This window comes from Lasioglossum baleicum, chromosome 3 (genome assembly GCF_051020765.1).
Source record: "Lasioglossum baleicum chromosome 3, iyLasBale1, whole genome shotgun sequence".
Classification (NCBI taxonomy): Eukaryota; Metazoa; Arthropoda; class Insecta; order Hymenoptera; family Halictidae; genus Lasioglossum; species Lasioglossum baleicum.
In genome coordinates, this window is record NC_134931.1 from 13,722,045 (window position 1) to 13,749,669 (window position 27,625).

A 27,625-nucleotide genomic window follows, 5' to 3' on the forward strand; every position below is an offset into this window, starting at 1 on the left:
TCTATTATGTTCAATCTGTTAAACATATTAAGAAAGAAAATACATTTATATCTCGCTCCAGTTTGTTGCAATTCAAGTAGTAAGTTTTTATTTTGCATAAATATCCGCTGTCTAGTTATTGGAAACGAACACAGTCTACTATGTCAAATATTTGACGACAATCTTGATGGTACTGGCGCAGAAATCAATATTGATGAAATTCGCACCAAAAGTTAGAGAAGTCGTTGATAGTTGAAGTGACAGCTTTCACTTTTTACACATGTTTTGTCCTTATTACTTTTTTCTAGTCCCGAAAGTATATCGGGGAATGTACATTACATTGAGTGATTGTCCGACGTTCGAACTGCAGTTTACCATTTCAAACTTCGTGAGTCAAACAACGATCCCCAGCTATATGTTTGCCCACGGCTTATTCACCCCTTTGTCGCTCGGGCTACACACCTCCTTGCATTAAAGCACGACGGGTTCCAGTAATTCAGGCGCCTCGCCAAAATAAACCTCCGTCGCACTTTATCTGGTTCCTTTTTATTTTCCGTTTAATTATCGAGCGACGGTACAGTCGTACCCGAAACCGTCGACAGGTGCACGTCACAGCGTGGCTATAAGCAATGACAAATATATATTAACTGTCAGTTGACACTGCACTTACCACGGCCAAATAACCGGCCTTTTACTTCACGATTATTGAAACCGTAGAAATGCGTTCGTGCGTAATGGAGGAGTTCTTGTTATATGTGTATATCAAAATTGAACAAAGACAAGAGAACAGAGAGGCAGCCGCATCAGCGACACCTAAATTGAATGTTATCTCTTCCCTTAATCATTTTAAAAGAGAAGAAATCATACATTGACTCTTCAATTTTTAAAAGTTTCCTACAATTTTGAATATCATCTACTCAACTTTGCTATAATTGCTATTCATCATCTTTGGAACCAAGAGAAAAATCTCAATTATAAAAATTTCGACAGAAATGGATTTAATGGTATTTACTTAGTTGTTCGAACGATTCAAAATCTATCATGCTTCTACATATACATCATCTTTAACTTCGAAAGTTCCCCTGTCTGCACCGTATTCGTCATTTTGTGAAACAATACGTTCGATTCACGTCACACAAGCACACTCTGAAAGATGCAGGGGACCACATGTGTAAGGTGGTTCCTGCCAAATTTTCCACCCCTCGAGGGCAAGCCGTACAGTCACAGGGAAAACTTTCCGCACCCCAGACAGTGTGTACAACACCTCCCAAAATTTTGCCAAGTACAGAATCGTTATTCATCCTTCAAATCCTGCAAAAAGTTCCTTGCTTCGATTAATTTGTCTGTAAAAATTATTTGTGTCTCGCTCCTGTGAAGTATAATTTTAACTGAACAGGAAATCGAAGATAGTTTAAATCTTTCTTGATATGTGCTGTTTCAATATTGAAAAAATTGCTATTCCTAAATCAATTGTGAAATTTGCACTTATGATTTTTTTACCTCCGGCTAGCTTTCAAAATGTGATATTAACTGAACAAAAGACAGAGAAGATATTTCACACCTTTCAATAAAGATTAATAAGGATTTGATTTTATCCCCTGCCAACAGCATCCGGAATGGTGGAGCCACTTCAGTTTTCACCCTCGTGAATCAGTCTAGAGAAATTTCAAATCTCTCTCTCAATGAAGAGTAATAAGGATTTGATTTTATCCCTTGCCCGACAGCATCCGGAATGAAGGAGCTACTTCAGCCTTCTGCCTCGTAAATTAGTCTAGCGATATTTTAAATATTTTATCGAAGGAATAGATTTGATCCAGTGCCTAACAGCATCCGGAACGGAGGAGCCACTTCTCTCGGTGTTCTTGCTTGCAAGTTAGTCTGCGGAGAAATGTAAGTTTCCATGGAATTCCGCAGTCTACTTATCGAGCCACGTAATAATTATTCCATTAACAACTTTCCCCCGGGTGCTCGGTCGCGTTCGTTACTTTCCGCTCTCGCATGTGTCATCGTTCCGCGTCTCGACGACCTTTCTTCCCTTTCAGTTTATTCACCCCGGCGTGCGTCACCGTGCGCGCGTCTTCGCTTCGAGGCGTGACTGGCTGCCATTCAAAAGGCGTTCCAACAACTCGTGAGTGCCGCATGATTCTCTCTATCCAACCGTTGTTATCAGCCATTCCCTCATTTGCTTCCGATCTATCAATCCTTCTGGCTGTTTGTAACAGTTGGACACGGGCCAACGTGAGCAAACAACCGTGCCGTTCGAATTTTAAGTCGTGTTTCAAATCGAACACCAACACCAGAACTCCGTTCATGCGGACTTGGGAGCCCAGCAGTTCGTACACGAGGTGTCACCGAAAAGAAACCGGACTACGCCCTTGCGCGTAGATTGCACATTTGGACTTTTCGATATTTCTCGTGTACCTGTATTCTAGCATATTCTAGTATGTTCTTATTGTATATTCAAGCATATTCTGGTATATTCTGGTATAGTTTAATCTTGTATATTCTGGATTAATTTTGTATATTCTAGTATATTCTTGTATATTCAAGCATATTCTAGTATTTTCTAGTGTGTTCTAGTATATTCTTGTATATTCTAGTATATTCTTGTATATTCTAGTATATTCTGGTATATTCTTGTATATTCCAGCATATTTTAGTATGTTCTAGTATATTCTTGTATATTCAAGCATATTCTGGTTTAATCTTGTATATTCTTGTACATTCAAGCATATTCTAGTACGTTCTAGTATATTCTTGTATATTCAATCATATTCTGGTATGTTTTAGTATATTCTTGTACATTCAAGCATATCTAGTACATTCTAGTATATTCTTGTACATTCAATCATATTCTAGTATGTTGTAGCATGTTCTACTATATTCTAGCATATTCTACTGTACTACAGCATTTTCGTCTGGGTCAGTATGGTGTACAGAAGTCGAAGGGTTGAAAATAACTGTCATACTAGTTCAATAGCATGACAACACTCGTGGTACCACGAGGTTCGCTCTTAGATATTGAAAAAGGGTCCCGCTGAGAACGAGTCCGGTTGTCAGAGAAACGTATGTAGATTTCTGTGGGGATGTTTCAAGGCGTATAGAGTGGTTCTTAGGGTTACCCTTTGGGGTTGTCGACAAGTAAGGCGTGAGGAGAGGGCGAAACCTTTGTAAAGAGTCTCCTAAACGAATCCTTCAAAGGGAGCGACTGGTGAATAGAATTTCTTGTTTGGAGAGCTTTAGTTTTTAACTGCTTGCGTGAGAGTATTCTCACAGCCTCTTAATTACTTTTTCGGATACAGTGGGTCGTAACTAGTGTGAATGAAGTATTTGAGAAGTGGTGGCTTCGTTTATTCGTCATCCCCTTGTCGCAATGGTTCCCGACCGAAATTTTATCGCTGGGTCTATTATCTCACTGTTATGGTCTAAATACAATAATCAGGATCAAACAGTGAATGTAAATTACTTTGTACGTTAATATACAGGGTGGTTCACCAGATTTTACCACCTCGATTTTCGTCATTATTATTATTCAAAGCGAAAAATGTTTATACATGTACACTGAGAAAAAAATCCTGTCGAAACAAAAAAAATATATGTTGATTCAATAAGATGTACTATTGAATAGTGCCAATATCATATGAACTTATTTTAATATTTAATACTATTGAATTTAATAGCAAAACTCACTTCCGCCAATCATATAAGCCAATAGTTTGACCATTAATGTTTTCAAAAAGATAAGATATGGCCTCAAACCAATTCCAGTATTGACTGGTGAATAATATTTTGCATTTCTTTCTAACTTTCTATTATTAATCCATCATTTTATGAAGTTAAATGAACATAATCTGTAATAAAGATAACTTCGCTGTTTGTTCTATGCAAATACTCAAACGATTACGTAAATCGATGTATGTATTAAAATATAAAAAGAAATTTTTGAATGACATATACATTTATTTGGTCCAAGTAAACGTTTTATCGATTCAGCAAGAGTCAATAACCTATGTTATAGTCTGAACTAAAACATGCTATTGAATAAATCGGAAAAGCTATTCAGTAAAAAAAAAAAATATGGGAGTGCTTGCAGATCGTTGCCCACTCGATTGATGCGTGTCGAGTTTTTGAGAAGCGCGCGATTTTAGCTCGAACTGTAAACACACATCATGGCGAGCTAGTGGTCGCGCTCGTGCCTATCGAGCCGTAGAGATGCTGCTGTCCTAGCATGGCCGCTCGAAGAGGACGTGGATTCGGTCGCTGATCCTCCGTGAGTCCGTCGTGATCTGCTGACGTCGGTCGTCTGCGACAGTGATGCCGAAATCGTGGTACTGTGGTACTAAGCCGTGGTACGAGACCCCCCCACTATGACCTACCGTTGCCCCTACTGGCCTTCTCCAACTCGCTCGCGCGCTACACTCACCAACGTACCTCTCATATCCTAGGAGAGGTACGTTGGTGAGTGTAGCGCGCGAGCGAGTTGGAGAAGGCCAGTAGGGGCAACGGTAGGTCATAGTGGGGGGGTCTCGTACCACGGCTTAGTACCACAGTACCACGATTTCGGCATCACTGGTCTGCGACAGATCGACGGATCGCCACACTAGGAGAGGGATTACGTATCTCGGCCAGTGATGCCAGAATCGGGGACGCGAGGACGCTTCCCCTCCAGCACAGGTTCCCCCTCTCTGACGGATCGTCCTCGCCGTAGCTTCTGCTGCGCACGCGCTACACACGAACGTACTTCTACTCTGCCCGTGTGAGTGCATGCTCGATTGCACGCGCGCTACACAAACAAGCGTACCTCTACCATGTCCGTGTGACTACCTGCTCGACCGAACGCGTCGGCGACGCGTTCCTTCGATTTTCACCAATTTTCATGTTGCCGAAGTTTCGGAAGCACGAGTCGGAAAGTCGGGATCTGGAGACGGCGCGCATTTGAATCCCGGGACGGCGCGGCGCGGCGCGGTGCACATTTTGCTATAACTTTTGATCTAAAAAAGATATCGAAGCGAAATTTGGACTAAATTTTTTTTTTAAAAACCGGGTTTAATGGTTCATCCTAAAATATGTTTTGTATTTCTTAAAAAATTTTTCTCGTTGATTTTTAAAGTTAAGGTAGTCCAGAAGGCCCCCAACACAAATTGATTTTTAGTCGAACCATGCTCAATAAACAATTACGAAAAAATTTATAAATATTCCACTTAATAGCACACATGATTGAGATTTTTTTCAGATTTTTCAGATTATGCAGACATGTTTAAAAAAATTGAAAATCTCGAAACATTCGAAGAAAATGCATATTTCGTATTGAACTTTTCGAGATACCAGTTTTATAAAAATTCATTAGTCCGATATTATTGAAACAATTGTCCTTAATTTTTCTCAGAATTTTTTATAAATTGTATCGTTGTTAAAAAATCAAAATCAATTTTTTCGATACTTCTTTGTTGATGTATTATGTAATACTGAATATTTTTATAATCAGAAAAATAATGTACAGACTTGATAATGCAATATAAAATATTTTATTTACGTTATATTTCAATATACATATGTGCATCACTCCTAACAATTTTGGTAATCACATAATTATTGTAACGACATTTTACATATATCAGGTCGTTAAGTATGAAACTAGACAAATAAAACACAAATTTCAAACACATTTGTCAAGTTTCATACATCTCCGGTTACGAAAATCGATTTTAAATGGTCCCTGCCTTTCTACAACATAAAAAAACACATAGTCAAAGGTATAATTACAAAGTACTTACAGAATGAAATATTAATGTAACGATACACTTCTCTTTTCTTTGAAGTCATTCTTGAATCTGCTAATATTGATTTTACGTTACCGCGATTTTAAATGGTCCTTCGTCTTTCTACAACATAAAAAAAACACATAGTTAAAGTTATAAGTACAAAGTACTTACAGAATGAAATATTAATGTAACGATACACTTCGCTTTTCTTTGAAGTCATTCTTGAATCTGCTATTTCATTACCGCTGACACCCAAGCGTTGCTATATTCAAAGAAAAAGTAGACATAATTAAAATCGTAATTCTAATTGCAATCTTGTAGGACTCAATATAAATAGTAACGTATACTTATCCTTTTTTATCGATGAATATGGTCACTCACTAAAATAAATTCCTAATAAGATAAAAAAATGTTAAAAACCCATTAAAAAGTATTAAAAACGCGACAAAGAAACTGTAGGCTGTTTACTATAATAATAATAATAATAATAATAGTATTTTATTTCCCATTTCGGGGTACAAACGCGGACCTCCGCTCCGCTTACAAACTTCACCTTCCTTATCTCTTCATTCTTAACTTAAATTTACACTTAAACACGAGAGAGAGAGAGAGAGAGAGCACACCGTTCACTCATTCCTCACACATTCTTCTTCACTCATTCACACACTCTGGACCCCCGGTTCCGCTGCTCATCCTTTCTCTCATCTCTTCCACTCTCTTCATCCATACTGTTGGCTGTTTACTATATGAACTAAACTATCGAACGATTAACGAAGAAAACACGACCTCATTAGTTCGAAAACGAGTGCAAAGTTAATTGATTATAACTTTGCGAGGGCGATGAATTTTCATATAAATGCTTTCCCGACATAAGGGATAAATGTCTGTCATCGACAGACATGGTGCGACTAGACTCCTGTCTAGCTTTCAAGGATGTGCGCACCACACACATGGAATTTAATAGGCCAGCGCCTATTTTATTCCTTCTTCGAGATTTTATGTCGGGAAGCAAAGAGAAAATTCGCTCGGCCTCGGCATTCGAGTGCGGAAGACATCTGACCGTGTTTATTAGAGAAGTTAAAAGGGGGAAACGAAGAACATGATTCGGGTCTGTTTGGTTACAGATGTCTATCCACATATCGTCAAAAGACAGATTCGACCATTGGTCCCTCTGCGACCGGGAAGTGCCGTAGTACAAGAAGTCCCACTTTTTTTGTAGATCTACGGCACTCCAATTCCCTAATTTATTAGCGACAGCTACGAGATTTTGAAAAGTTAAATCTCTGTCGCTGTTAAATAGGGAATCGGGCGATTTGAAGACCGTCAATTGTCTGAGGAAAATATCGTCATGAGGAAGACGATTTCTCAATTCATTGCATAAGGTCACATAAAACCTTAAGCAATTTTTCTTTAAGGTGAACACCTCAACTTCCGCCATTCCATCCCTAACTGCCTCTTCCAAATAATCGTGGCATCTGGAACCAAGCTCCACTTGATCTAGTGGAACTTGATTTGATTCCAACGAGAAATCTATCGCCCTCACCTCGCTAAGCCAATCCAAAAGCGCTGGTTTTAAAATCAATATTAGCAGATTCAAGAGAATGACTTCAAAGAAAAGATAAGTATAAACTATACTATAAAGTTATACATTAATATTTTATTCTATACTTTGCAATCATGACTTTAACTAATTTCTTTTTTTGTTATGTTGTAGAAAGGCAGGGACCATTTAAAATCGATTTTCGTAACCGGAGATGTATGAAACTTGACAAATGTGTTTGAAATTTGTGTTTTATTTGTCTAGTTTCATACTTAACGACCTGATATATGTAAAATGTCGTTACAATAATTATGTGATTACCAAAATTGTTAGGAGTGATGCACATATGTATATTGAAATATAACGTAAATAAAATATTTTATATTGCATTATCAAGTCTGTACATTATTTTTCTGATTATAAAAATATTCAGTATTACATAATACATCAACAAAGAAGTATCGAAAAAATTGATTTTGATTTTTTAACAACGATACAATTTATAAAAAATTCTGAGAAAAATTAAGGACAATTGTTTCAATAATATCGGACTAATGAATTTTTATAAAACTGGTATCTCGAAAAGTTCAATACGAAATATGCATTTTCTTCGAATGTTTCGAGATTTTCAATTTTTTTAAACATGTCTGCATAATCTGAAAAATCTGAAAAAAATCTCAATCATGTGTGCTATTAAGTGGAATATTTATAAATTTTTTCGTAATTGTTTATTGAGCATGGTTCGACTAAAAATCAATTTGTGTTGGGGGCCTTCTGGACTACCTTAACTTTAAAAATCAACGAGAAAAATTTTTTAAGAAATACAAAACATATTTTAGGATGAACCATTAAACCCGGTTTTTAAAAAAAAAATTTAGTCCAAATTTCGCTTCGATATCTTTTTTAGATCAAAAGTTATAGCAAAATGTGCACCGCGCCGCGCCGCGCCGTCCCGGGATTCAAATGCGCGCCGTCTCCAGATCCCGACTTTCCGACTCGTGCTTCCGAAACTTCGGCAACATGAAAATTGGTGAAAATCGAAGGAACGCGTCGCCGACGCGTTCGGTCGAGCAGGTAGTCACACGGACATGGTAGAGGTACGCTTGTTTGTGTAGCGCGCGTGCAATCGAGCATGCACTCACACGGGCAGAGTAGAAGTACGTTCGTGTGTAGCGCGTGCGCAGCAGAAGCTACGGCGAGGACGGTCCGTCAGAGAGGGGGAACCTGTGCTGGAGGGGAAGCGTCCTCGCGTCCCCGATTCTGGCATCACTGATCTCGGCCGGTTTGCAGTAGAATCTCCATCCTCCTTGATGTTGTTGTTGGGCTCCTGGTTGTAGTCGTCCGCTCGACTCATCAGTAAGGCTATCTAGCGGGCCTTGCCTTAGACTGCGATCACAGTGGATCCGATTGTTGGACGATTCGGCCGATGTCCGACGTTCTGTCTCTTTTTTGCACGCTCGAAAAACGAGACAGATGCGCCGGACGTCGGCCGAATCGACCGATATCGGAGCCACTGTGACCGCGGCCTTAGACGATTGGGATGTCGGAAGGCGGTTGAGGACTGTATATATATGTACAAATCATTGAGGAACCGAGTACTTGCGGGAAAGGTCTTTCGACTACTGTCCCTCTTGTGGCGCATGTAGGAAGTTGCCGCTACATAATAAATTAACAAAGCAACTGATGGAATAAAAATCGTATTTATTTAAAAAATCGTATTTCATCAAATTCCAAGCTTCTGGGTGATGCAGTACACGCCATTTATTGAAGATGTTTGTTAATTTTTCAGTCGTGCCTGCGATGAATTCTTTTTTCCTTAGGCGATTCGTAACTTCCCAATGCGTTTTAACAAGATTCCACGGTTCATTATTTTTTTGCAACCACTCGACACTTTGGGCGACCACTTCTGATGTATCTATAAAATATATAACAACAACGAAATATCTAACGATGAACTAACCTCTATCTATCACAAAACGTCAACCTTACAGAGGTGCTTAGTCGTAATACCTCTACATAATACACGGTGTATAACTGCTCTCCGAGAAGGAGAGCGGGTATCAACAAAAAGAGACGGCGCGCGGCACAGCGTCTTTGACACGCCGAAACGATCTAACTACCTACATAATATTTATATTGTAGATATCCGCGTCTGTTTTTGTGCAGACACGTTACATTTCGCGTTCTCAATTTGTTTTGACATAGTCGGGTTTCGACTAACAATGAAAATGTTTCTGCCAATACTAAAAAACCAATGCAGTTTTCCTTATTTTATAAATAATATATGATCGATTTAAATGCAGCAAAATTATTGAGATAAGTGACGTATTCTATTGAAAAGATACCGTCAGATACTTTCAATAGAAACACATTAATGCTTGCTTCAATATTTGTTTAAAATTATTTTGAAATTTTCGTATCATTGAGTCAAGAAAATTTAGAATTGAGCATTGTCTGCTTCTTTTGAACCGTCCCTGTTATTCACCCAACAACTTAACTATTTCTATCAATTACAAAAAATCAATACATTTCTCAAATTTTTTAACAACATATCTGATTGAAGGAAACAAAGAAATATTACGAATAATAATATACGGTATTGAATCAAATAATATTTTCAATCATTTCATGATAGACAATTCAAATACATCACGATTTGCTTCTAAATTTCATACTATTGGAAAGAATACATTGATATTCATCGAAGTAAAAAAATTACAATAACACGCGTGTTATTGAAGTAACTACTTTTTTTTCTCAGTGTACGGATGAATACATGTATCACTGAATGCAATAACATACCACCAGTTTTATTACATAATGTAAAACAATCATTACTTTCTCGATTCAGAAAATGTCGCGATGTAAACGATCGCCACATTGAACCTTTTCTCTCTCTATGAATAAAATCATTACAACATTATTAAGAGAGTCCTGATTTCATAACAACACTAAAATTGAAATATCTCCTTAACTAATGGTTTTTCGATATTAATAAGATAATACTTTTTTGTAGAGAATATAAAGCTTCAGTAGTGCAGGAAAAAACATACGATCCCATTTGCAAAAAATACTGATCACCTTCATATCTCTTCTACGTGTCCACCTACAAATAAAAACTCACAACACCGAAGTATGCATCTCCCGAAACCATTCAACCTTATAATAAACATTCTTCGCTACGGATATTAATAATGACGAAAATCGAGGTGGTAATACGAACCATCCTGAATGTTTGGATAAGCGAGGTTCTACTCTATTGTTTACTAACAAATACACCCTTCGTGTGTATAGGTTTTGCACTCCAAATTCACCCTTTCGCAAGTCAAATTCAACCTTATGTAAATCAATTTTTCCCTTATGCAAATCAAATCTAATCTTCTGCAAATCAATTTCACCCATTAAGAATATTTAAAATTAATTATTTATTGATTTAGAATGTCTTTCATTTTTTCAATTTATTAATTAGAAATTAGCTACAATGAATGTACATTATATCTACACACAGTTTTCATACATTACAAAGTTAATGAATTGGTAATTACTCTAAATAAGTATTTGATGTATATCTTTGCAATGAATAAAATTTTGAATTTCTTAACAATTAATCTACATTTAATTTGAATTTTTTTACAAAAATTTACTTAAAAATACTTTTGTTTGTAAAAGGTTGAAATTGATTTGCAAAAGGGTGAATTGGGATTGCAAAACCTGTATTCAACATGCTTAATGTTGGTAATATTGTAAAATCTTGATAAAGAAGCAACGACCCCTAAAGGGAGCATCGTCCGGTTATTCATTCTACTTCACCGTGCTAATTAAGTGTATAATAGAGCGATATCAACATTGCATAGTAAAAAGAATCACAGCGCGGTAGACAATGAGCGTTTTACAATCAGATTTACAATCGGACAACATTAATTTTTCAAACGGAAGTCTCCAATGTCAGTGCCGTAACGAGTTTATGAAGCGCCTGTGGCAAGTGTCTAACTTGCGCCTCCCCGTATCCCAATAATGACAAAAAATTTTAAATTTTAATGTAACAAGTTAAATTTTACTAAATGCACACAAGCTTTGATGTTAAATGTGAGTTTTGAATCTCTAATTAGTCTAATTCATCAATGTCTTTTCTATCATCAGCATTGTCATCCATAATAGATGAACGTTTTCATTTATGACAGTTAAGTTGCTGTAATTTTTGTTTATAGAAATCTTCAATCTGTTTCACAGACCATTGAAGAGTGTCTGCATGTTGTTCCTCCACATCATGTATATGATTCCTATATTATAATTAATAGCATACATTTTAAAATATAATAATTACAATAGTGAGAGTTATTAGAGAATCATTAGAACTATTAGCATAGGGCTCGCCAGTGGCTCAGTGGGTGAAGCGCGCGCCTGCGGATCCGTGGTCGGCAGGTTCAATCCCCAATGCCGGCACCTCTGCGGATCCGTGGTCACAGGTTCAATCCCCAATGCCGGCACCTCTGGAAATATTCCATGTGCCTTTTAAAAACTGTGGTGACCCAAGGTTGGTTCGGAACCCACCTTATTTAACAATTCAATTGATTGTTCATATTCTTCCACAAGAATCTTCTTTGCGTTGCTTTCCTCTGTAAGATTTTCTAGTTTTTTTCCTCAAAATTGATGCTTCTTGTTTTAAATTGTCCAACATCTTAAATGTAAAGATTTTATTAGAAATTTGTGTGTGTGTGTGTGTTAAAAAATTTATATGTATACGTTACTACGATTCTACATACTTGACATTTTTCCTTATGCTGTGTTTTTATATCATCATATTTCATTGTTAGTTTGAATAATTCGTTCAAAATAGGGGCAGGATCAACAAATTCACCATCACAGCTTGTTTGAGTACTTTCTTCATTTGTAGTAACTTTCAATAGTCTCTCTGTTAATTTATTTATAATTTATTAAAACTTTTGTTCTTTGATTTGTAATAAATGTGTTATCTCTTATAAACAAGTCAATGTTACACAACGAATAAATAATATAAATAAACAAGTAAAAAAAACATTTTTCCCCGGACGGGAATCGAACCATAGCCCACCGAGTTGTAAGTCTAGTCTAGTAGGTTGCCACGGTTGCCACTACACCAGGATACTATTCGTTGTACACCTTCTCTACAATAGCGTATTTATACTAATGTTTATGAAAAAACTTTGTTTATGAATATCTCAACAATTATTGAGTGTTTGCCCACATAATGGTATATATTCGTAAAAGGGAGATCGAGATCTGAAAGTATACAAAATCTCAACTAAATCGGTGATCCGAAGGCCTTGCACTCTCCTTGTAAGTTAAGTTAAGAGGTGATACAAATTATGTATTATTAAGAGAGCTATTTATATATATGTATATATATATCATATATGTATATGTTGTTGTGGATCACGCGAGCGAAACGGCGGCACGTGAGCTCTCCTAGGCCAGAGACGAGAGAGGTGACGGGGTTAACCCAATCCAAATAACAACTCGCGACAATATCGGTTCCTCTTCACCTCTCTCCCCTCACCGATCTGATTTCGAGGAAACCGCTGATCTCCCGAGAAGTCAGTTAACTTCAAAACGTGAGAGTTGCTTGCTCGACACGAACGTTGCTCTTTACAAAAAGATCATTGCGCTTCTCTGGTCTTTGCCTATGTTCTGGCTTACTTAAAAACCTTGCTTCGGTTCATTAACTTTCTTTAGTTCAATTAGTTTAAGTGGTGTTGGGTTAGTTCGATAAGTGTTTTAATAAAGGATATTCTGACTGTTGTCTTTGCAACTACAACTAAAGTGCCAGTGATCCATTTCTTATACGTCTCGTCCAACATTCCTACTCTTTCTCAACATATGTATATATATATGTAATACGTTCACGTGTTCGTGTATTGTATATGCTACATAAGCCACACTTGGTTTAAAGCATTAAAAAAAATAGTAATAATGATAAAAAATGCTCGATGAAACTTAGGATGCTAAATTGTTTATTCGATATTAGTTTGCGACGGGATGGACGGTATGCCGGCCCACATACGCACTCGATCCGCGACGAGTTTTCACGGTGCAGCGAGTGCGGCATCGCGCGGTGAGTGCGAGCGGGTGTCGTAATCCCACACACTTGTGCTGCATGCGTGCGCTCATGATACTCGTCCGCGACTATTTTCTCCGCCGAATAAGCTCGGTATATGCGCACACCGTGAACCATTCCCGTGCGTTGCCACAAAGGGTCCCCTCGGACAATGACGAATGAATCGCAACACACCATCGGGGATAATGCCACTCGTCCCGCGGTCCGATCTCCACGAGTACCCACGTACAGTCTGCTTCCCTCCATTCTTTTTCCCCCCCGTGTGTCTTCCACACGCGATCCTACTTCGGGAAAAACTGAACCTCGTCTTCGTTATTCAGCCACGAACGCCACCGTCATTCGTAAAACTGTCTTCCTTGTATCACTCCGTGTGTGTCTAGCTGACTCGCTCGACGCGATATTACCTTTTCCACCAGGAAACGCGATCAACAGATTCGCTGCAATTCCGCAAACTGATGCTCTAGGTGTGCACGCTATAAAACCCGGTTAGAACAAGACCGCGTACTAAACTGTTCAAAGTATTTCCATTATGATAGAGGCACCGGTAATTCACCTCATTAGTTGACCGTTTTCCAGGGAAACGTGAGAAATAATATTTCTGGATATAGTTTCTCATATTAATTAAGGACAAGCAAGCCACCAAACATATTTACCTACTCTGTTCCTAAATTAGATTTTATGTGGTGTTAATTTCTTTTCATTTGTATTTGCCCCTTTGCTTGTAATTTGTATTAATCGTTGCAAGTAAATGATATGAAAGTAACCACCTTTAGTGTTTCTGGCTAGAAAATTTGAATAATACAATTATTTTTAAAAAAAGTTAGCTTCGTTGCACAATGTACGAAGTTCAAACAGCATTTTCACGCACGGAGTCTCTCTTTTTAATAACGGGCAAAAGAGAAAGAGAGGCACTTACTAGTATTTACGCAAAGAATTTTTCTCAACTGGTCAACTTTAGTGCTATTTTACTTTAGTAGATCATCTTCTTTCGATTATCAGTATTAACAACGTGCAATAATAAACGTGTAAAATCTAGTCCGCTGACTCTCTGATTCGCGTTTTGACACACATATTTTGTCAGCCAGGATCGTTGGCTTCACGCAGATTTTTGCGTATTCGAAGAACTGCGATCCCGAGAGCGAAACTGCTGGTACACAGCTTCGGGGTGTAGACAGAATATGGGTTGTAGCCTTTTGAGAAATTGTTCCGATGTTTCGTAACTAACGTGTCCCCGGGTAAGGTAATGATATATTTTTCAGACGCGTGATGAAGACTGCATTGCCATGATCTACACCCGGAAGCTAGGAAAAGACAGCCTTTGTCGTTGCTAAAACGATGCTGCTTCGCCGATTATGTTTTTTATGTAATACGAAAACTGTCTCAGTTAATTGTGAGAAATAGAAATTCAATAAAAATCTCGAAGACTTCGTATAAGTTTTAAACAAAAAGATAATCTAGACGATCTAGCTATATTTATTACACAAAAGATTTTAATATCATTATTAGACAGCGGATCTTTAGCTAAAATAAAAATTGTCTTGCTGAATTACGACAAACTGGAGTGAAATAGAAATTTATTTTCTTTCGTAATAGGTTTAATAGGTGGAAAATAATGTTATAGTATTTTTCGATTTTTCTAATGTTTTTACTGTTTTAAATTACACCTACTCATTTTCGTCATAAATGCATAAAATCCGCTGTCTAATCATTATTATCGTAGCCCTCACATATTATGCAAAATTCAGAAAAATTATTCTACTCTAAAATCTGCTGGATATTCGATACGGATGAAAACCGTTGACCCTTTAATTTCAGTTTAATTTTCAAAGAAAGAAAAACGCGGCCAGAGTCGAATCACGAGAGTAATGAGAACGGTTAAGCGTAGCAACCCCTTTTTCCACCGGAAAGGTCGTTATACCCACTGGTGTGCGAGTGGGAGCAATTCCATACTCAAAGCAGCACGTAGAAACACGATTTGCGAAACACGGTCATAAAATACGAAAATAAAATCTCGACTGGTGCTTCTTGTCGAATGCAGCTAAAATATAAATCTGCATATAGCCTTGGTAGTCGTTTGTCACACATATTTCATACTCTTGTTAAGCGTCTATTAAACATAATAATTCGAGACACTGAAAAGTTGTCACAATTCATCCATAATAAGTTACATAGAATTTTCGTATAAAAATGTTCATCGTTATTCGAACTGAAACAATCGATCCGACAAGATAACAAGTAGTTACATAATTTTACAAAAAGAACATTTTTACAATTTCACAAATTGTAGAAGAAATAATCTCAAATCTGCCATTTTGACGGGCTCGATAGTTCCCGTGTCAAAGATGGCGGAACGTTCCCTTAAAAAACCGACAACGCTTAAAGGACAAAGAAGTATGCTACTTGTAAAATTATTCAAAACTTAGATTGAACGTAACTGGCGTATTTTAAAGAAAACATTTGAATCAATTAGTAGAAATATATGTTCAATATTATTCAATGATATAATTTCCATTATTTGTAACAGCTTGTTGCCATCTTTCAGATAACCTGTCGAATCCTGTTCCCCAATGACTCCACTAGCAAAATTACCTGCTTATTTGTAATTCGACAGAACATTCCCTCCAACCTAACACGTAGAATTGTAGCAAACATAATCGCAATCGATAGTTGTAGAGATTCGATTCCACCGGTTCCCAAGAGTCAGTTGTTCATACTGATGGAAAATATGAAACCCAGTGATTCGAGTGCTGCCTCTTCTGCAACCATTGTGACAAGTGGCTCGAACTTCTGCAAGAGTTCTAACCCCCTATACTAATAGGATGTTCCGAAGTGACTCTTCAGTCAGAAATGCGACAGCCGTCGTTCCCACGATTTCCCATTATCAGAATCCAAAAAACCTCTGTCACAATATCGAGCTGAAAGACAACATTTTTAAATTAAGAACGAAAAACAGCAACGATACTCGTTGAGAATACACGGCGGGAAACACGTTCCTCGCGAATCTTTCTCGGTCTGTACAAACAAGAATTTTTAATTAGGCACCGTTTCCTGGAGAGATTTGCATGTCTGAGTACCTTGAAAATTGGATTTCGTACGTCGTTGGACCTTTCGACGTTTCCAGCGGCGGCGACGTGATTTTTTTTTTGGTTTTATTGGCACAGTTTCCGCGCCGTTGACATCGGTTCGTCGAAGACGGTGCGACGGTGGAGAGAGAAACGGAAATGCGAGGCACAGGGATACACAGCAACGAGCGGCGTAGGGAAATACCACGAGCAGAGGAGATATCTACGTATTGATTTCGTCTCGAGCATTAAATCCGAATAGGCCGGAACTTGGGGGAGTCGTCCAGGTGAAACCGAGGGAACACCGAGCACTTTAGGCCGGAGCTGTCAGCCGAGGCGCTCCGCTCGCAAATTAAATTGTACTCGAACTCGGGAGCTGGCCACGAGTAGGCCAATGCAATTGCCCTGAGACCGAACTATTATGCAACGCTAATATCGTCGCCGCGTTTGCATCATGTAGCCATTGTTGGCGACGAGACGCTCCGGTGTACGCGCCGCGCCGCGCTGCTTTGCAATACACGTCGCACCGACATTTTACACCGGAATAATGCGCCGATGGGCGGAGATCAGGTGGGTTAAACAGAAGCAATTATGTCTTTTTAAACGAGTCGGCCGACACCGAGGATTACAGATTCTCGTTCCAATTCGGTCGCCTCGGTGTCTTCGCACTCTCGATTCCGCCCAACGTAGCCTCGTGTCTTCGTGCTTTAATTCGATCTCTGTAGTAGATGTGTACAAGATACTGTTAATTCATAAGAATAAGGATTTTAAACATTTATAACAGAAATGAGTAGGTGTCATTTAAAACGGTAAAAACATTCGAAGAATTTAAAAACATTCTTATATTATTTTCAACCTCTTCAAGATGTTAAGAAAGAAAATAACGTAGCTTCGTGTCTTCGTGTTTTAATTCGATCTCGGTAATACACATATAGAAGATATCTATCGTTCATTCATAAGAAAAGTGACGGAACTCATTTCGAAAACAAGTATAATAATAAATCTATACATTGTGGTGTATTTTATAACTAGACAGCGGGTTTTATGCATTTATAACGAAAATGAGTAGGTGTAATTGAAAACAGTAAAAACATTAGAAGAATTAAAAAACACTGTTATATTATTTCGAACCGATTAAACATATTAAGGAAGAAAATAAATGTCCATTTCTGTCCAGCTTGTTGCAATTCAGGCAGAAAATTTTTATTTTGCATAAAAATCATAACAATTAACTCAGTATCTGAATAACAACAAATTATTTCACATTTCTAAGTTGGTTATATGTGTGCAATAAAAAAAGTTGGTAATTTCAGGTAATTTTCAAATGGTTCTTCTGTAAATTTCTGTTTTTGTGACTTATATCACTCTTTTTCTTAAAGAATGTTGTTGCAGAAACGAAAATTTTCAACACAAATCAATGACGGGACATGTGTATAAAAATGGAATGTACAAAAAGAATTTACCAGTTTTGTTTAATATTGAATAACTAAGTTCAAGAGTTACGTAAATGTATCACATTATGGATGTATAGTATAGACGACATGTGTAAAATTTATTCGTAAACTTTCGTAGCGTAGGAAGGCTAAAAGCGAATTGTGGAGAGCCAAATTGATCTGAATAGTACACAGGGGTGTATGCACTGGACGCCACGAGTACCACCAGGAGCTATATGCGGGTATCGTGGTTGTTCCATGAAAGTTAGATGTTTGAAAAACAAGGAAAACACGGCACAATATCGAAATATAACGAGGATTACTAAAAAATTGCAAACTACAAGCATTTCGTTAACAAGAGACGATGCTCGGGCAAAATATAAAAGTTGAACACCATAGTTTCCCGACAAAGCGCAAACATCACAAGCAAATCAATGAGTTAATCGACCGGATGAAGGGAGAGTCGAGTCCCGGAGCAAACAGCGAGATTTAATTCGCTGTGACCAGTTTTGGGCTACGGTCGGCTCGGCCTATCAATTAATCGAGCGAATCCGGACAAAATGTTTTTACGAAAGCGGCGGTCTTGCCAAATATTTGCGACGCGCCGTTACTTGCCGGTGAAAAAGCGCGGAACACAACAAAAGTGCATTCAAGCCCGTCCTCCGGTGGTCACAAATCTCCAAAATGTGTCCGAAACCTCGAAAATCAATTTTTCATTTCTAAACTAGGCTAGAGATAAGATCTTCATGCAAAATAAAGATTTTCTACCTGAATGGCAGCAAGCTGGAGTGAAGCAGATATTTATTTTGATTTTTAAAATATGTTTAATAGGCGGAAATTAATAAAATAGTATCTTGAAATTCTTCTGATGTCTTGACTGTAATTACTAGACAGCGGATCTTCATGAGTTTATGGTAGCGCTCGGATTTACTTACTCGCGACGGCTGAGTTTCGAAGGCTACTCCTCCTCGACCCGGCCGCGCGTCTTGCTCCCCGCGGCGGTCCTAGTTCGGAGCTCCTCAGGCGCGTTTCATACTCGCTATTCGTGACGTCTAGGAGAGCTAGGGCCGCCACGAGGAGCGAGCCTAGGGGCGTAGCCTTCGAAACTCGGCCGTCGCGAGTAAGTAAATCCGAGCGGTGGTTTATGGCTTCCGAAAATGTTAAAAGATGCTAGAATATTAAATTCCACCAAATTTAAAACGATTTTCATTTATTTCAATCTATAAAGGCTACTACCACTGAAAATAAGACTATATTTGTTTCCGCTTTCTTAACCCTTTGCACTCGGAGCAACTCGAAAATTAAAACATTTCTTCCGACCTAGAATAATTCCATTCCATATTCATTTTGTTTCTTTGTGTGAATATAAAATTGATATAATACCTCATACAATACTTAAATGTTTAGTATTGGGTTGGCAAGAAAGTAATTACGGTATTTTACGGTGAAATAAAGCCGAATTTCTTTATTCAAGCGATGAACTTTAATCAATAAAATATTCTCTTGTTTATTCTTTTAGGCAAATGATCAACGAACGAAAGGGAGAATATCTTATTCATTAAAGTTCATTGCTTGAAAAAAAAATTGGGCTCTATTCACCTTAAAATACCGAAATTACCTTTTTGCCAACCCAATAATTGATCAGAGATACCAACATATTTAATAATCTAAACAATATTTTCGATAATGGTACAGCAATCTTTAGTGGCGACTTTGAATCACCACTCGAGTGGTAAGGATCCAAATTTTTTCTCAAACAATTCTGTAACTTATCTATGCCAAAATTTGGTCCGAACATTTCGTAATGTTCAAATTTTATTGATTTCACTATGCGACTTGCTTCGAGATTTTGGTGATTTGGGACCAGCAAGCATGGTGGTGCGATCCCGGTCGATGGAACATGCGTCTCGCGGGGCGGAAAGTGGAGCAGAGCTCGTCTGGAGGCTCCACAAGAGCCAGAGACTGACCGGGAAAAGCAAAGACCGAAGAACAACGGAGATGACGGGATTAAATGGAAAAGGAAGTAATAACGAGGGGTCTGGGTTGGCTCGGAGGAAACCGTCTCTGTGACCTCTCTCAATTCCTCTCCATCTCCCTCTCTCTGTCTGTCGATCTTTGCCTTCTTACCGGAGCCACGAAGGGCGATTCGCTTGATGAATGAATCCAGAGGACATATGTCATCGCACGGAAAAATCTGGGATTACGCGGGGCCGAGTGGAACGGGGTTCTTTGAACACACAGATTCCATCTTTTCATTCGGTTCCTTGTTGCGTCAACTGGAATTCGGACAAAGAGCAGCCTAGCAACGGCGGAATTATTTATACGCAAGGATGGAGAAGTAGAAGATTGAGAAAATGATACCGTTCGAGGCTGAGCTTACATTTTTAAGTGAACAAGCTGTTACGCGAAGGAGACAGCGAAGAAGTTGAGAGGAAATTGGAGAGCATTGAGAACCTAAGCTTCGGCTGTTATCGGGATCATCTGAAGCTGTAGTTTCTAAGGAAATTGCGATTCACTTGTTCACCGGGACGGATTAACGAGTTTTCTAGTTTACTGTTTCCGATGTTCTTCTATCGCTTATTTAGACATTAGTTCTTATACTTTGTTTATATCGATGTAATTTAAGTTCGATCCGAATTTGATGTACATTTAGATTAGCGTAAAAATTAATTCGTTGCCCACACAAATAATCATTTGTAATTGATCTGCAAAATGATGTAACTACAGTGAGTGTAAAAGTATTCACATTTTTTATAATTGTACCAAACGATCTGAGTTTTTATAATCAATTAGAAGCATTGGTTTACGAAATGTTGTGCAAAAAAGATTTTCCAAAAATTATAATTTACAAGGTTGAATGCAGAAACATGGCGACGCTTCTAAGAGATTTACAAAAAATTATGATATGTGTTTCCCGTGGTGCATCATTTTACAGGACCCCATTAATTTATAAGAGTATGGTTCTCTTCTGTTATAGAATGAAACAGAAACAGTATCAGAATAACAAAACCAGTCTTGTATCTACATACATATGTAAAATTTGATAGAAAAAAGCCATTACTCGCAAATCATGGGAACCAGTTTCTAAATCGCTTCTTCGAGAAGAACGCGTTAAAGCTGTGTGTGATTATGATAATAAAGATGTGATACACACTTGGCTAATAGCGAGTCATATTCTCGAAATGCTGTAGCTTTGTCAGTTTTGTGAATTATAGTATAAAATTTCGAGACTACATTTGAAATGCATATTCATGAATCAATTAATATCATTAGCCATTTGTATTAAGTCCAATATGTGGTAAGATCAATCAGTAGAATCTCAAGATAAGATCTCATAGAGTGGGTCAGAAAATAGTTAACCCTTTGCACTCGGATCTATTTTAACACAAAAACTGAACATTTTTTCTGACCGAGAATATTTTCATTCTATTGTATGATATTTTCATTTTATTATTATATATTATATATTATAATTATATTATTATATAATTTAGAAGTTCTATTTTTTCGTTTACGAGGCGTAATTTGCATTATTCTGAAGCATACAACGACCGAATAATGCAAATTACGCCTCGTAAACGAAAAAATAGGACTTTTGAGGGCGATAGCGCCCTAGATCGATCTTTTATCTAGCGTTTTCGACTACTGAGAGACTCTATTTTTACCACGCTTATATTAACTTGCGGTGTTGTTGTTGTATGCGTCAAATCTTGTAATTGAATTTTAAACCCCTTCCCACAGTCCAATCTTGCTGAAATTTTGTATACACACTTGCTTCCGATGACAATAAAAGTAGAAAATAAAATATATAAAAAAAACTTTGTAAAATCCAGTAAAAAGGAGAAAATAATTTTATTCCTCGTTCTCCATAAAATACCGAATCCAGTTAAATGATTAATTATATTTTTCCCCAAAATTTTAAGCAATTCGTTCTTTTGTTGTAAAATTAGTGTCGGAGTAGATAGAAAAATTTCATATAAATTTAAATAATATCATCAAATCAAATATAGTTTACAATTATAATCAAATATAAATCAATATAGTTTAGCGCTCCACGCTTTCATTTTCATAGTCACTAATGTCATGATTTTATTTAAATTTATATGAAATTTTTCTATCTATTCCGACACTAATTTTATAACAGAAGAAATTTTAAACTGATTGCTTAAAATTTGGGAAAAAATCGGTATTTTATGGAGAACCAGGAAAAAAATTATTTTGTGCATTTTAATATAAGCGTGGTTTTTAAAAAGAGAAATGAGAAAGCGAATTTCGCACCCTTGCGATCCTGGAAAAGGAGTCTACTCCCTTAATAACGTAACAATTATTTTACATTATTGATATAGCCAATATTTAGTGGTGCCTCAGAGTCGCCGATATAGCGCTAAAGGTTAAATAAAATTGACGAATAAAAACTCAAAGGAATCTTCGGGCTCAGCTAGATTCGAATAGAAATAAATCATTGGTCGGAGAGTTCACAATCTCGTTTTCAATTAAGGACCGAGCCATGGGTGGAAAGATTTATCTAGCCACGATTCATCTACGCGATTCGAGCCGAACAAACACGGTCGAAGGAAATATTTTGGATGGGAGCAACCTGCGCCGAGATTCGTTGGCCGATTTGACGAGCGTATCGGCATGGTGCGCGAAGTGTTGGCTCACGCTCGACCAGGTTACCGCACAGGTGAAAAGCCAGAGGAAAAGGGCGGATCGTTTTATAACTGATTACATGATAGACGGCAGACACGCCGGGAGGAAAACATATTTGCGTGGTTTCGCTGTATCGCGATGCTGTAACCGCGTCCGACGCCTACAAGAAAGTTATTAAAGTTCAGCGCGCGCGCGCGAGCGAGCGTCTCGTCGCCAAAACGAGAGGCGACGATGAAAGAGAAAAATGGTGAAAGGAAAAAAATCGCTTGAATCGTCGCGATGAGGTACATCACGGTTATAAATCTTAATAATGTCCTGCTATTAATAGTATTCGAATTAATCATTCGAGGGTTACGGACAGGGAAAATATTTATTTTTCAACCTGCTATATTGGCATTCGAAAAGAACAAATCTAGTGGAATTGCTTCATGCATTTTTTAATTCGATCAGTATTCTATGTCCAGCAGACTTCGTTATTACCCAGGTCATCGATATGCTTTTAAATTGCAGGGAATTGTAAAATATTAACGGCACGAGTGGATCGATTTAATCTGTAAAAGAGAATTTCCATTCAATCATCGATGGTTTCGAATTTAAATAACGTGGTAGCTAACGATTGGGCTGCGGAATTTATGCATTTGTGAGAAGAGTGAGTAGGTGTAGCAGAAAGTAGTCAAAACATGCGAATTTTATCATTCTTTAGTAGTCCATGACTGAGGATTTTTCACAGTTGCAGCGCACATTTTTATGCATGAGTTCTAAATAAATTTCTAATCATCCAGGAAGATAAAAATCTACAACCATCATTGTGAAGAGTATCATAAAACAATGTTTAAAGAGCCGTAGAAGAAAACCTAAACACCGAATAACCCCTCCCATCCGGCGCTCGAAAATTCTGCCACGCCCAAGCTGCACAATCAATCCGCATGGGGCAGGAAAGTTCTCGCGTGGATTCCCGTAAGAAAAATTTCGAAAAATCGAGAGCGTAGGGATGGATGTACAGGTCGTGCGGTCGTGATCGATCTCGAAGAGCTCATCGACTAGGCCATGTGAATCGAGCCTTAGGTACCCTGGCAGCACCTGGTTGTAAACGCGCCAAAGCCGGGTAGACCGTCTGTTCTGTCAATCCCCACCATGGCTCGTAGCTACTGGAGCTCCTCCAGTGCACCACCACCACCACCGCCAGCTCTACCACTGGCACTGGCACCACCGGCAACAGCGAGAGTCTCTCTCCTTGCACCGTCACCACTACCACGTACTCGCCGCCGCCACCACCACCACCGGCGACTCCACCACCATCATCATCGGGCCACTACCATGGAAACCGACGAATGCGCATTCTGACTTCAGTTCAGCCGTCGGTTTCAACCTGCCAAGTTGTGCAGGTGTTGGCGAACGGTTGTCGGCATCCACGGACGGGTTCTCCGCGGGTATTACTCCCACGGCACGGGTCGGAGCGATACACGGTCGTCGGGCATCGTCGCTCGAAAGGTTCGCACGGGTGCTGGGTAGATCTGGTGGAGCAAAGTCTCGAAAGAGGAGGGTCTCCTCTCCCTCCGTGCGAGGTGGCTCGTTCGCGCGGCCTTGTTTGTGCGTTTTCCGCGTGGAAAAAGGGTTGGAAACGGGTTACAGCGGTTCGAGGATCACGGCGGGAAAACGGGCGAGTGTTAAAAAGCCGTGCTGCCGCAGAAGCGCTGCGATTTATGGAACCACCCCATGGATAATAACATGTCGACTGCCGCCTTCATGCACCGGTATGGGAACAAACACTTTTAAGATCGATACTCCTCTACCCCCGTAGACTGTTACCCTGGCCCACCCTTCTTCGACCGTTCGTCCACGGATTTCCACGCCTCGTGCACGCTGTTTTCACTTCGTTCTCTCTTCACGGACGACGTATCTACTCTCCGAAAATCTGCCCGAAAACGCTCGCGGGTGCCGATCGATCGGCCGGTTTGTTGCTATGCAGCGGACCACCTCGGGGTTCGTATATCGTGCGAGGGACGTCGATGTCGCGGTGGCTCTCCCAAGGGCTAGTGCACCGTGCACGATCGACAGATACGCGCCTAACCGTGTTTGGTTTTTGTCGAATGTTTGTTCACGGAACGCCGCGCCGCGCCGCGCCGCTCCGCGCTGCGCCGGCAAAGAAACCCGGCGGCCACTTCCTGTGCCTCAAATCGATTTCACGGGCTTTCAAAATTGCTTCCGTGCAATCGACCGTCTCCGTGGCTCTCCCGGCCGCGTGCGACTCCGTGAAAAAAAAGACGATCAAACACGTCTGGCCACTTTGTTGAAATATTTCAGCACCGATAAATGGCTTCGAAATGGAATTACCTTCTCTTTTTTGTCGAAGGAGCAGCGTCCGCACGACGCTACGGTATCCCGGGGACGGGTAAATTGATCGAATCTTCGAGTTCGCGGAGAACGGGAGAATTACCGACTCGTTGCGTGTGATCGATAAGGCTTCTCCAGTGTAAATTGCGTTCCGAACACGTTTACACGCTTATGAAAGAGCCGGCAACAATGAGATTCGTTGCGGCAATAGACGGCCCCGGCTGCTACGAAACAATTCGCTTCTAGAGTACGATTTCATGTCCCGCGGTTATCGTCCCCGTTTCGAACACCGACCCGGCATCCTTGACCGCTCGGAACTCATCGCGCCAGGCGTTTCCATCTGCACCGCCGCGACGCCCAAATTTCGAAGCAGTTTGCTGAACGGAATCTGATCGGCTGTTGACACCGCCTTTCGTACCTTCTCGATCCCAAATTTTACCTTTCACCAAGGAAATTAGTACCTGCCATCATCTTTCAGCTGAATTCCGTTACCCACTCTACTCGACTGCTTCGAGGTATTGATCCGTGTTTTGGAGTAATTGTATATTTAACACTAGGTTTCACGGGGTCCGCCGAAATGACGGGTTCTAATGTTTTCAATCTGTGATTATTGAGATTGTAAAGATGCAAGGAATTACTCAAAGAAAAGAATTGGAAGAAAATAAATTAAAAAAATAAACTAGTATTCAATGGACAACATGGTCCAAGAAAAAAGGAAAAACGAAGCGATCATTTCGTTAAGACAAATAGTACAGCAATAATCCTGGTCTAATTTTAAAGCTTCAGACGTCCACTTTTACTAATCATTATCGATTTTTGCCCTAGACAACTTTGATACCGAACTCGGTCCTCATTTTTGTCCCATAAAACAGTGAAAAAACGTCGTGCATCAATTTACAAGGTGTCGTTGTAAGCTGGTTTCGATCTTCAAATCTGTAGAAGTTCAAAAATCACAAAAATATTTTTTTAATGTTTCCACAGAGGTTTCAATGCACATGGGTCTCCAGTTTTTGACGTGCTTCAAAAAGTATCGTAGAGAGAAATGAATAACGGCGTGCGAAAGTAGAATATCGAAGCTTTAAAGTGAGTCCAAGTTTCTCGCTATACGATTGTTGTTTACGAAGTAACAGCGGATTAAATATCGTCAATTTAATATTTAATAAAATTGATGAAATGAAGTTTTCTTACACGGTGTTTCGAGGAACCGTGCTCTGAAAGAATCGTAGCTTTTCCAGTGTAATGGGTACAACTCTCTGCAGGATAGTCGATAGGTGGCCGAGTGGGAAGAACGTTTTCGAACGTTGTGGAAGATTTCAGTATAGGAGGACGCATGCCGGTAATGCCGAGACTTTTCTAGACGGTATTCTATTAACCTGCATTTTCACGAGCGCGTCACCTGTTCAGCTCCCCCAGAACGACACGGTGTCGAATCGGACCAGCCCGCTTTCCTTGAACCTGCGGATACCGCAGCCATTGACCGCGGCTCCGCTCCGTAACGAAAGGACCTGAGAGTGCAGTCATTCTCTATTTCTCCTCCCTCTCTCTTTCTCCCCTCCGCTCGTCCTCTCTCGCGCGCTCTCCCCCTCTCTTTCTCCCCCTGCGCTGACTCTTCGTGCCTATCTTCGCGGTCGGTGTCCCTGGTTCATTTGAATATCAGAATGACGCACTCGATTTATCGAAGGCCATGAAAAATCATTACGAATAAACCCGCTGGAACCCGTATGTCTTAGGTTATCGGGCTTCTTTCCCAACGACCATGCCACATTTCATTGCAGTTTATCGTTTCTTTTTTAATACAAATTCCCACTATTTTTCTACACCCCCCTCCCTCCCCGTTATGGAAGTTATGCGTCTTGTTACGCGTACAACTTCGCGAGAGATCGCCGGTGTCTTTGTATTTAACTATCGCGCTGAGAACGTTCGTGAAAAGAGTCGCGTCTCTGGGAGACCGAACCCGCAAGAGCTGAACCGAAACTCGTTTCTTTAATGACTTTGTTTGAGTGGAAATAAAGTGAGATGATTAAGTTGTATTACGGCTGTCATCTTAGCGGGGAATTAGTCGGCTGTGGGACTTCATGGATGTTTACATTCTTATGCCGGCTTATTCGAAGAACTTTTTGCCAAGTCAAATTCTGTTTCCTTTGTCTATGGTTCCAGTAGAATTATGTTTTTCATTGGATAATTCTTCGATGATAGTTACGAGCTACAAATGTGTAAAGCTCCACGCTGCAATTGCCATTTCCAAGATTATAAAAGCAAAAATTACTACTACACGATTCCTGGGAGCTGCAGGATGAATTACTTCCTTTCGTCGTTAGCGGGGTTTGTTAATTTTGCAGCAGGCACAAAAACATGGTTTACATGGACACGATTACGAGTACAGGAAATTTAGAGAAACTTGTTACTTTATTAAATGGCCTCATTAGACACAGAGTATTAACGTCCGTCACACTCGATTGTACCATAACTTGTAATCTAATCATGTTACTTTAAACCATAAAGTGCGATTACAGGGAATCATTCAATAAATTAATTTCCTTGGACGTATACTACGATAAAAATCATTATCATGTAAATAAATAATATAGAATATTAATTTTCAATGCTCCGCAGATCTAGCCTTGAAATCGATCTCTGCGATTTTACGTGATCATGAAAGAACAGCGAGGAAGTAGATGATCTTTTCGTAAATATTGAACACATTTCGAAATGACTGTAGGTACTATAAATGAAAATTGTTAATTGAACTTGCTACCAGAAGCTGCTTTCTC

At 39.2% G+C, this 27,625-nt stretch overlaps 1 protein-coding gene and 1 long non-coding RNA gene across 6 annotated transcripts in view; one reads left to right on the forward strand and one right to left on the reverse strand.

Annotated features, from left to right (window-relative positions):
- Nucleotides 1-8,549: 8,549 nt before the first annotated feature.
- Nucleotides 8,550-27,118, reverse strand: LOC143207106 (uncharacterized). Of its 4 annotated transcripts, none has more exons than XR_013008616.1 (4): nt 16,450-27,118; nt 12,045-16,290; nt 11,833-11,959; nt 8,550-11,771 (listed from the first exon to the last, which is right to left on the reverse strand). It is a non-coding gene; the product is annotated as an uncharacterized LOC143207106 (long non-coding RNA). The 4 variants fall into 4 exon arrangements; XR_013008617.1 differs by having other exon boundaries at nt 12,045-12,193; nt 15,965-27,118; XR_013008615.1 differs by having other exon boundaries at nt 12,045-12,193; nt 12,353-27,118.
- The window catches only part of LOC143207100 (uncharacterized), an 82,834-nt gene continuing 78,964 nt past the window's right edge, over nt 23,756-27,625 (forward strand). The window contains exon 1 of one of the 2 annotated variants that reach the window (XM_076420185.1): nt 23,756-24,274. In XM_076420185.1, coding sequence (XP_076276300.1) covers nt 24,237-24,274 — 38 coding nt within the window. In that variant the 5' untranslated portion in view covers nt 23,756-24,236. The remainder of the gene's footprint in view (nt 24,275-27,625) is intronic. The other variant, XM_076420186.1, reaches the window with a different exon arrangement.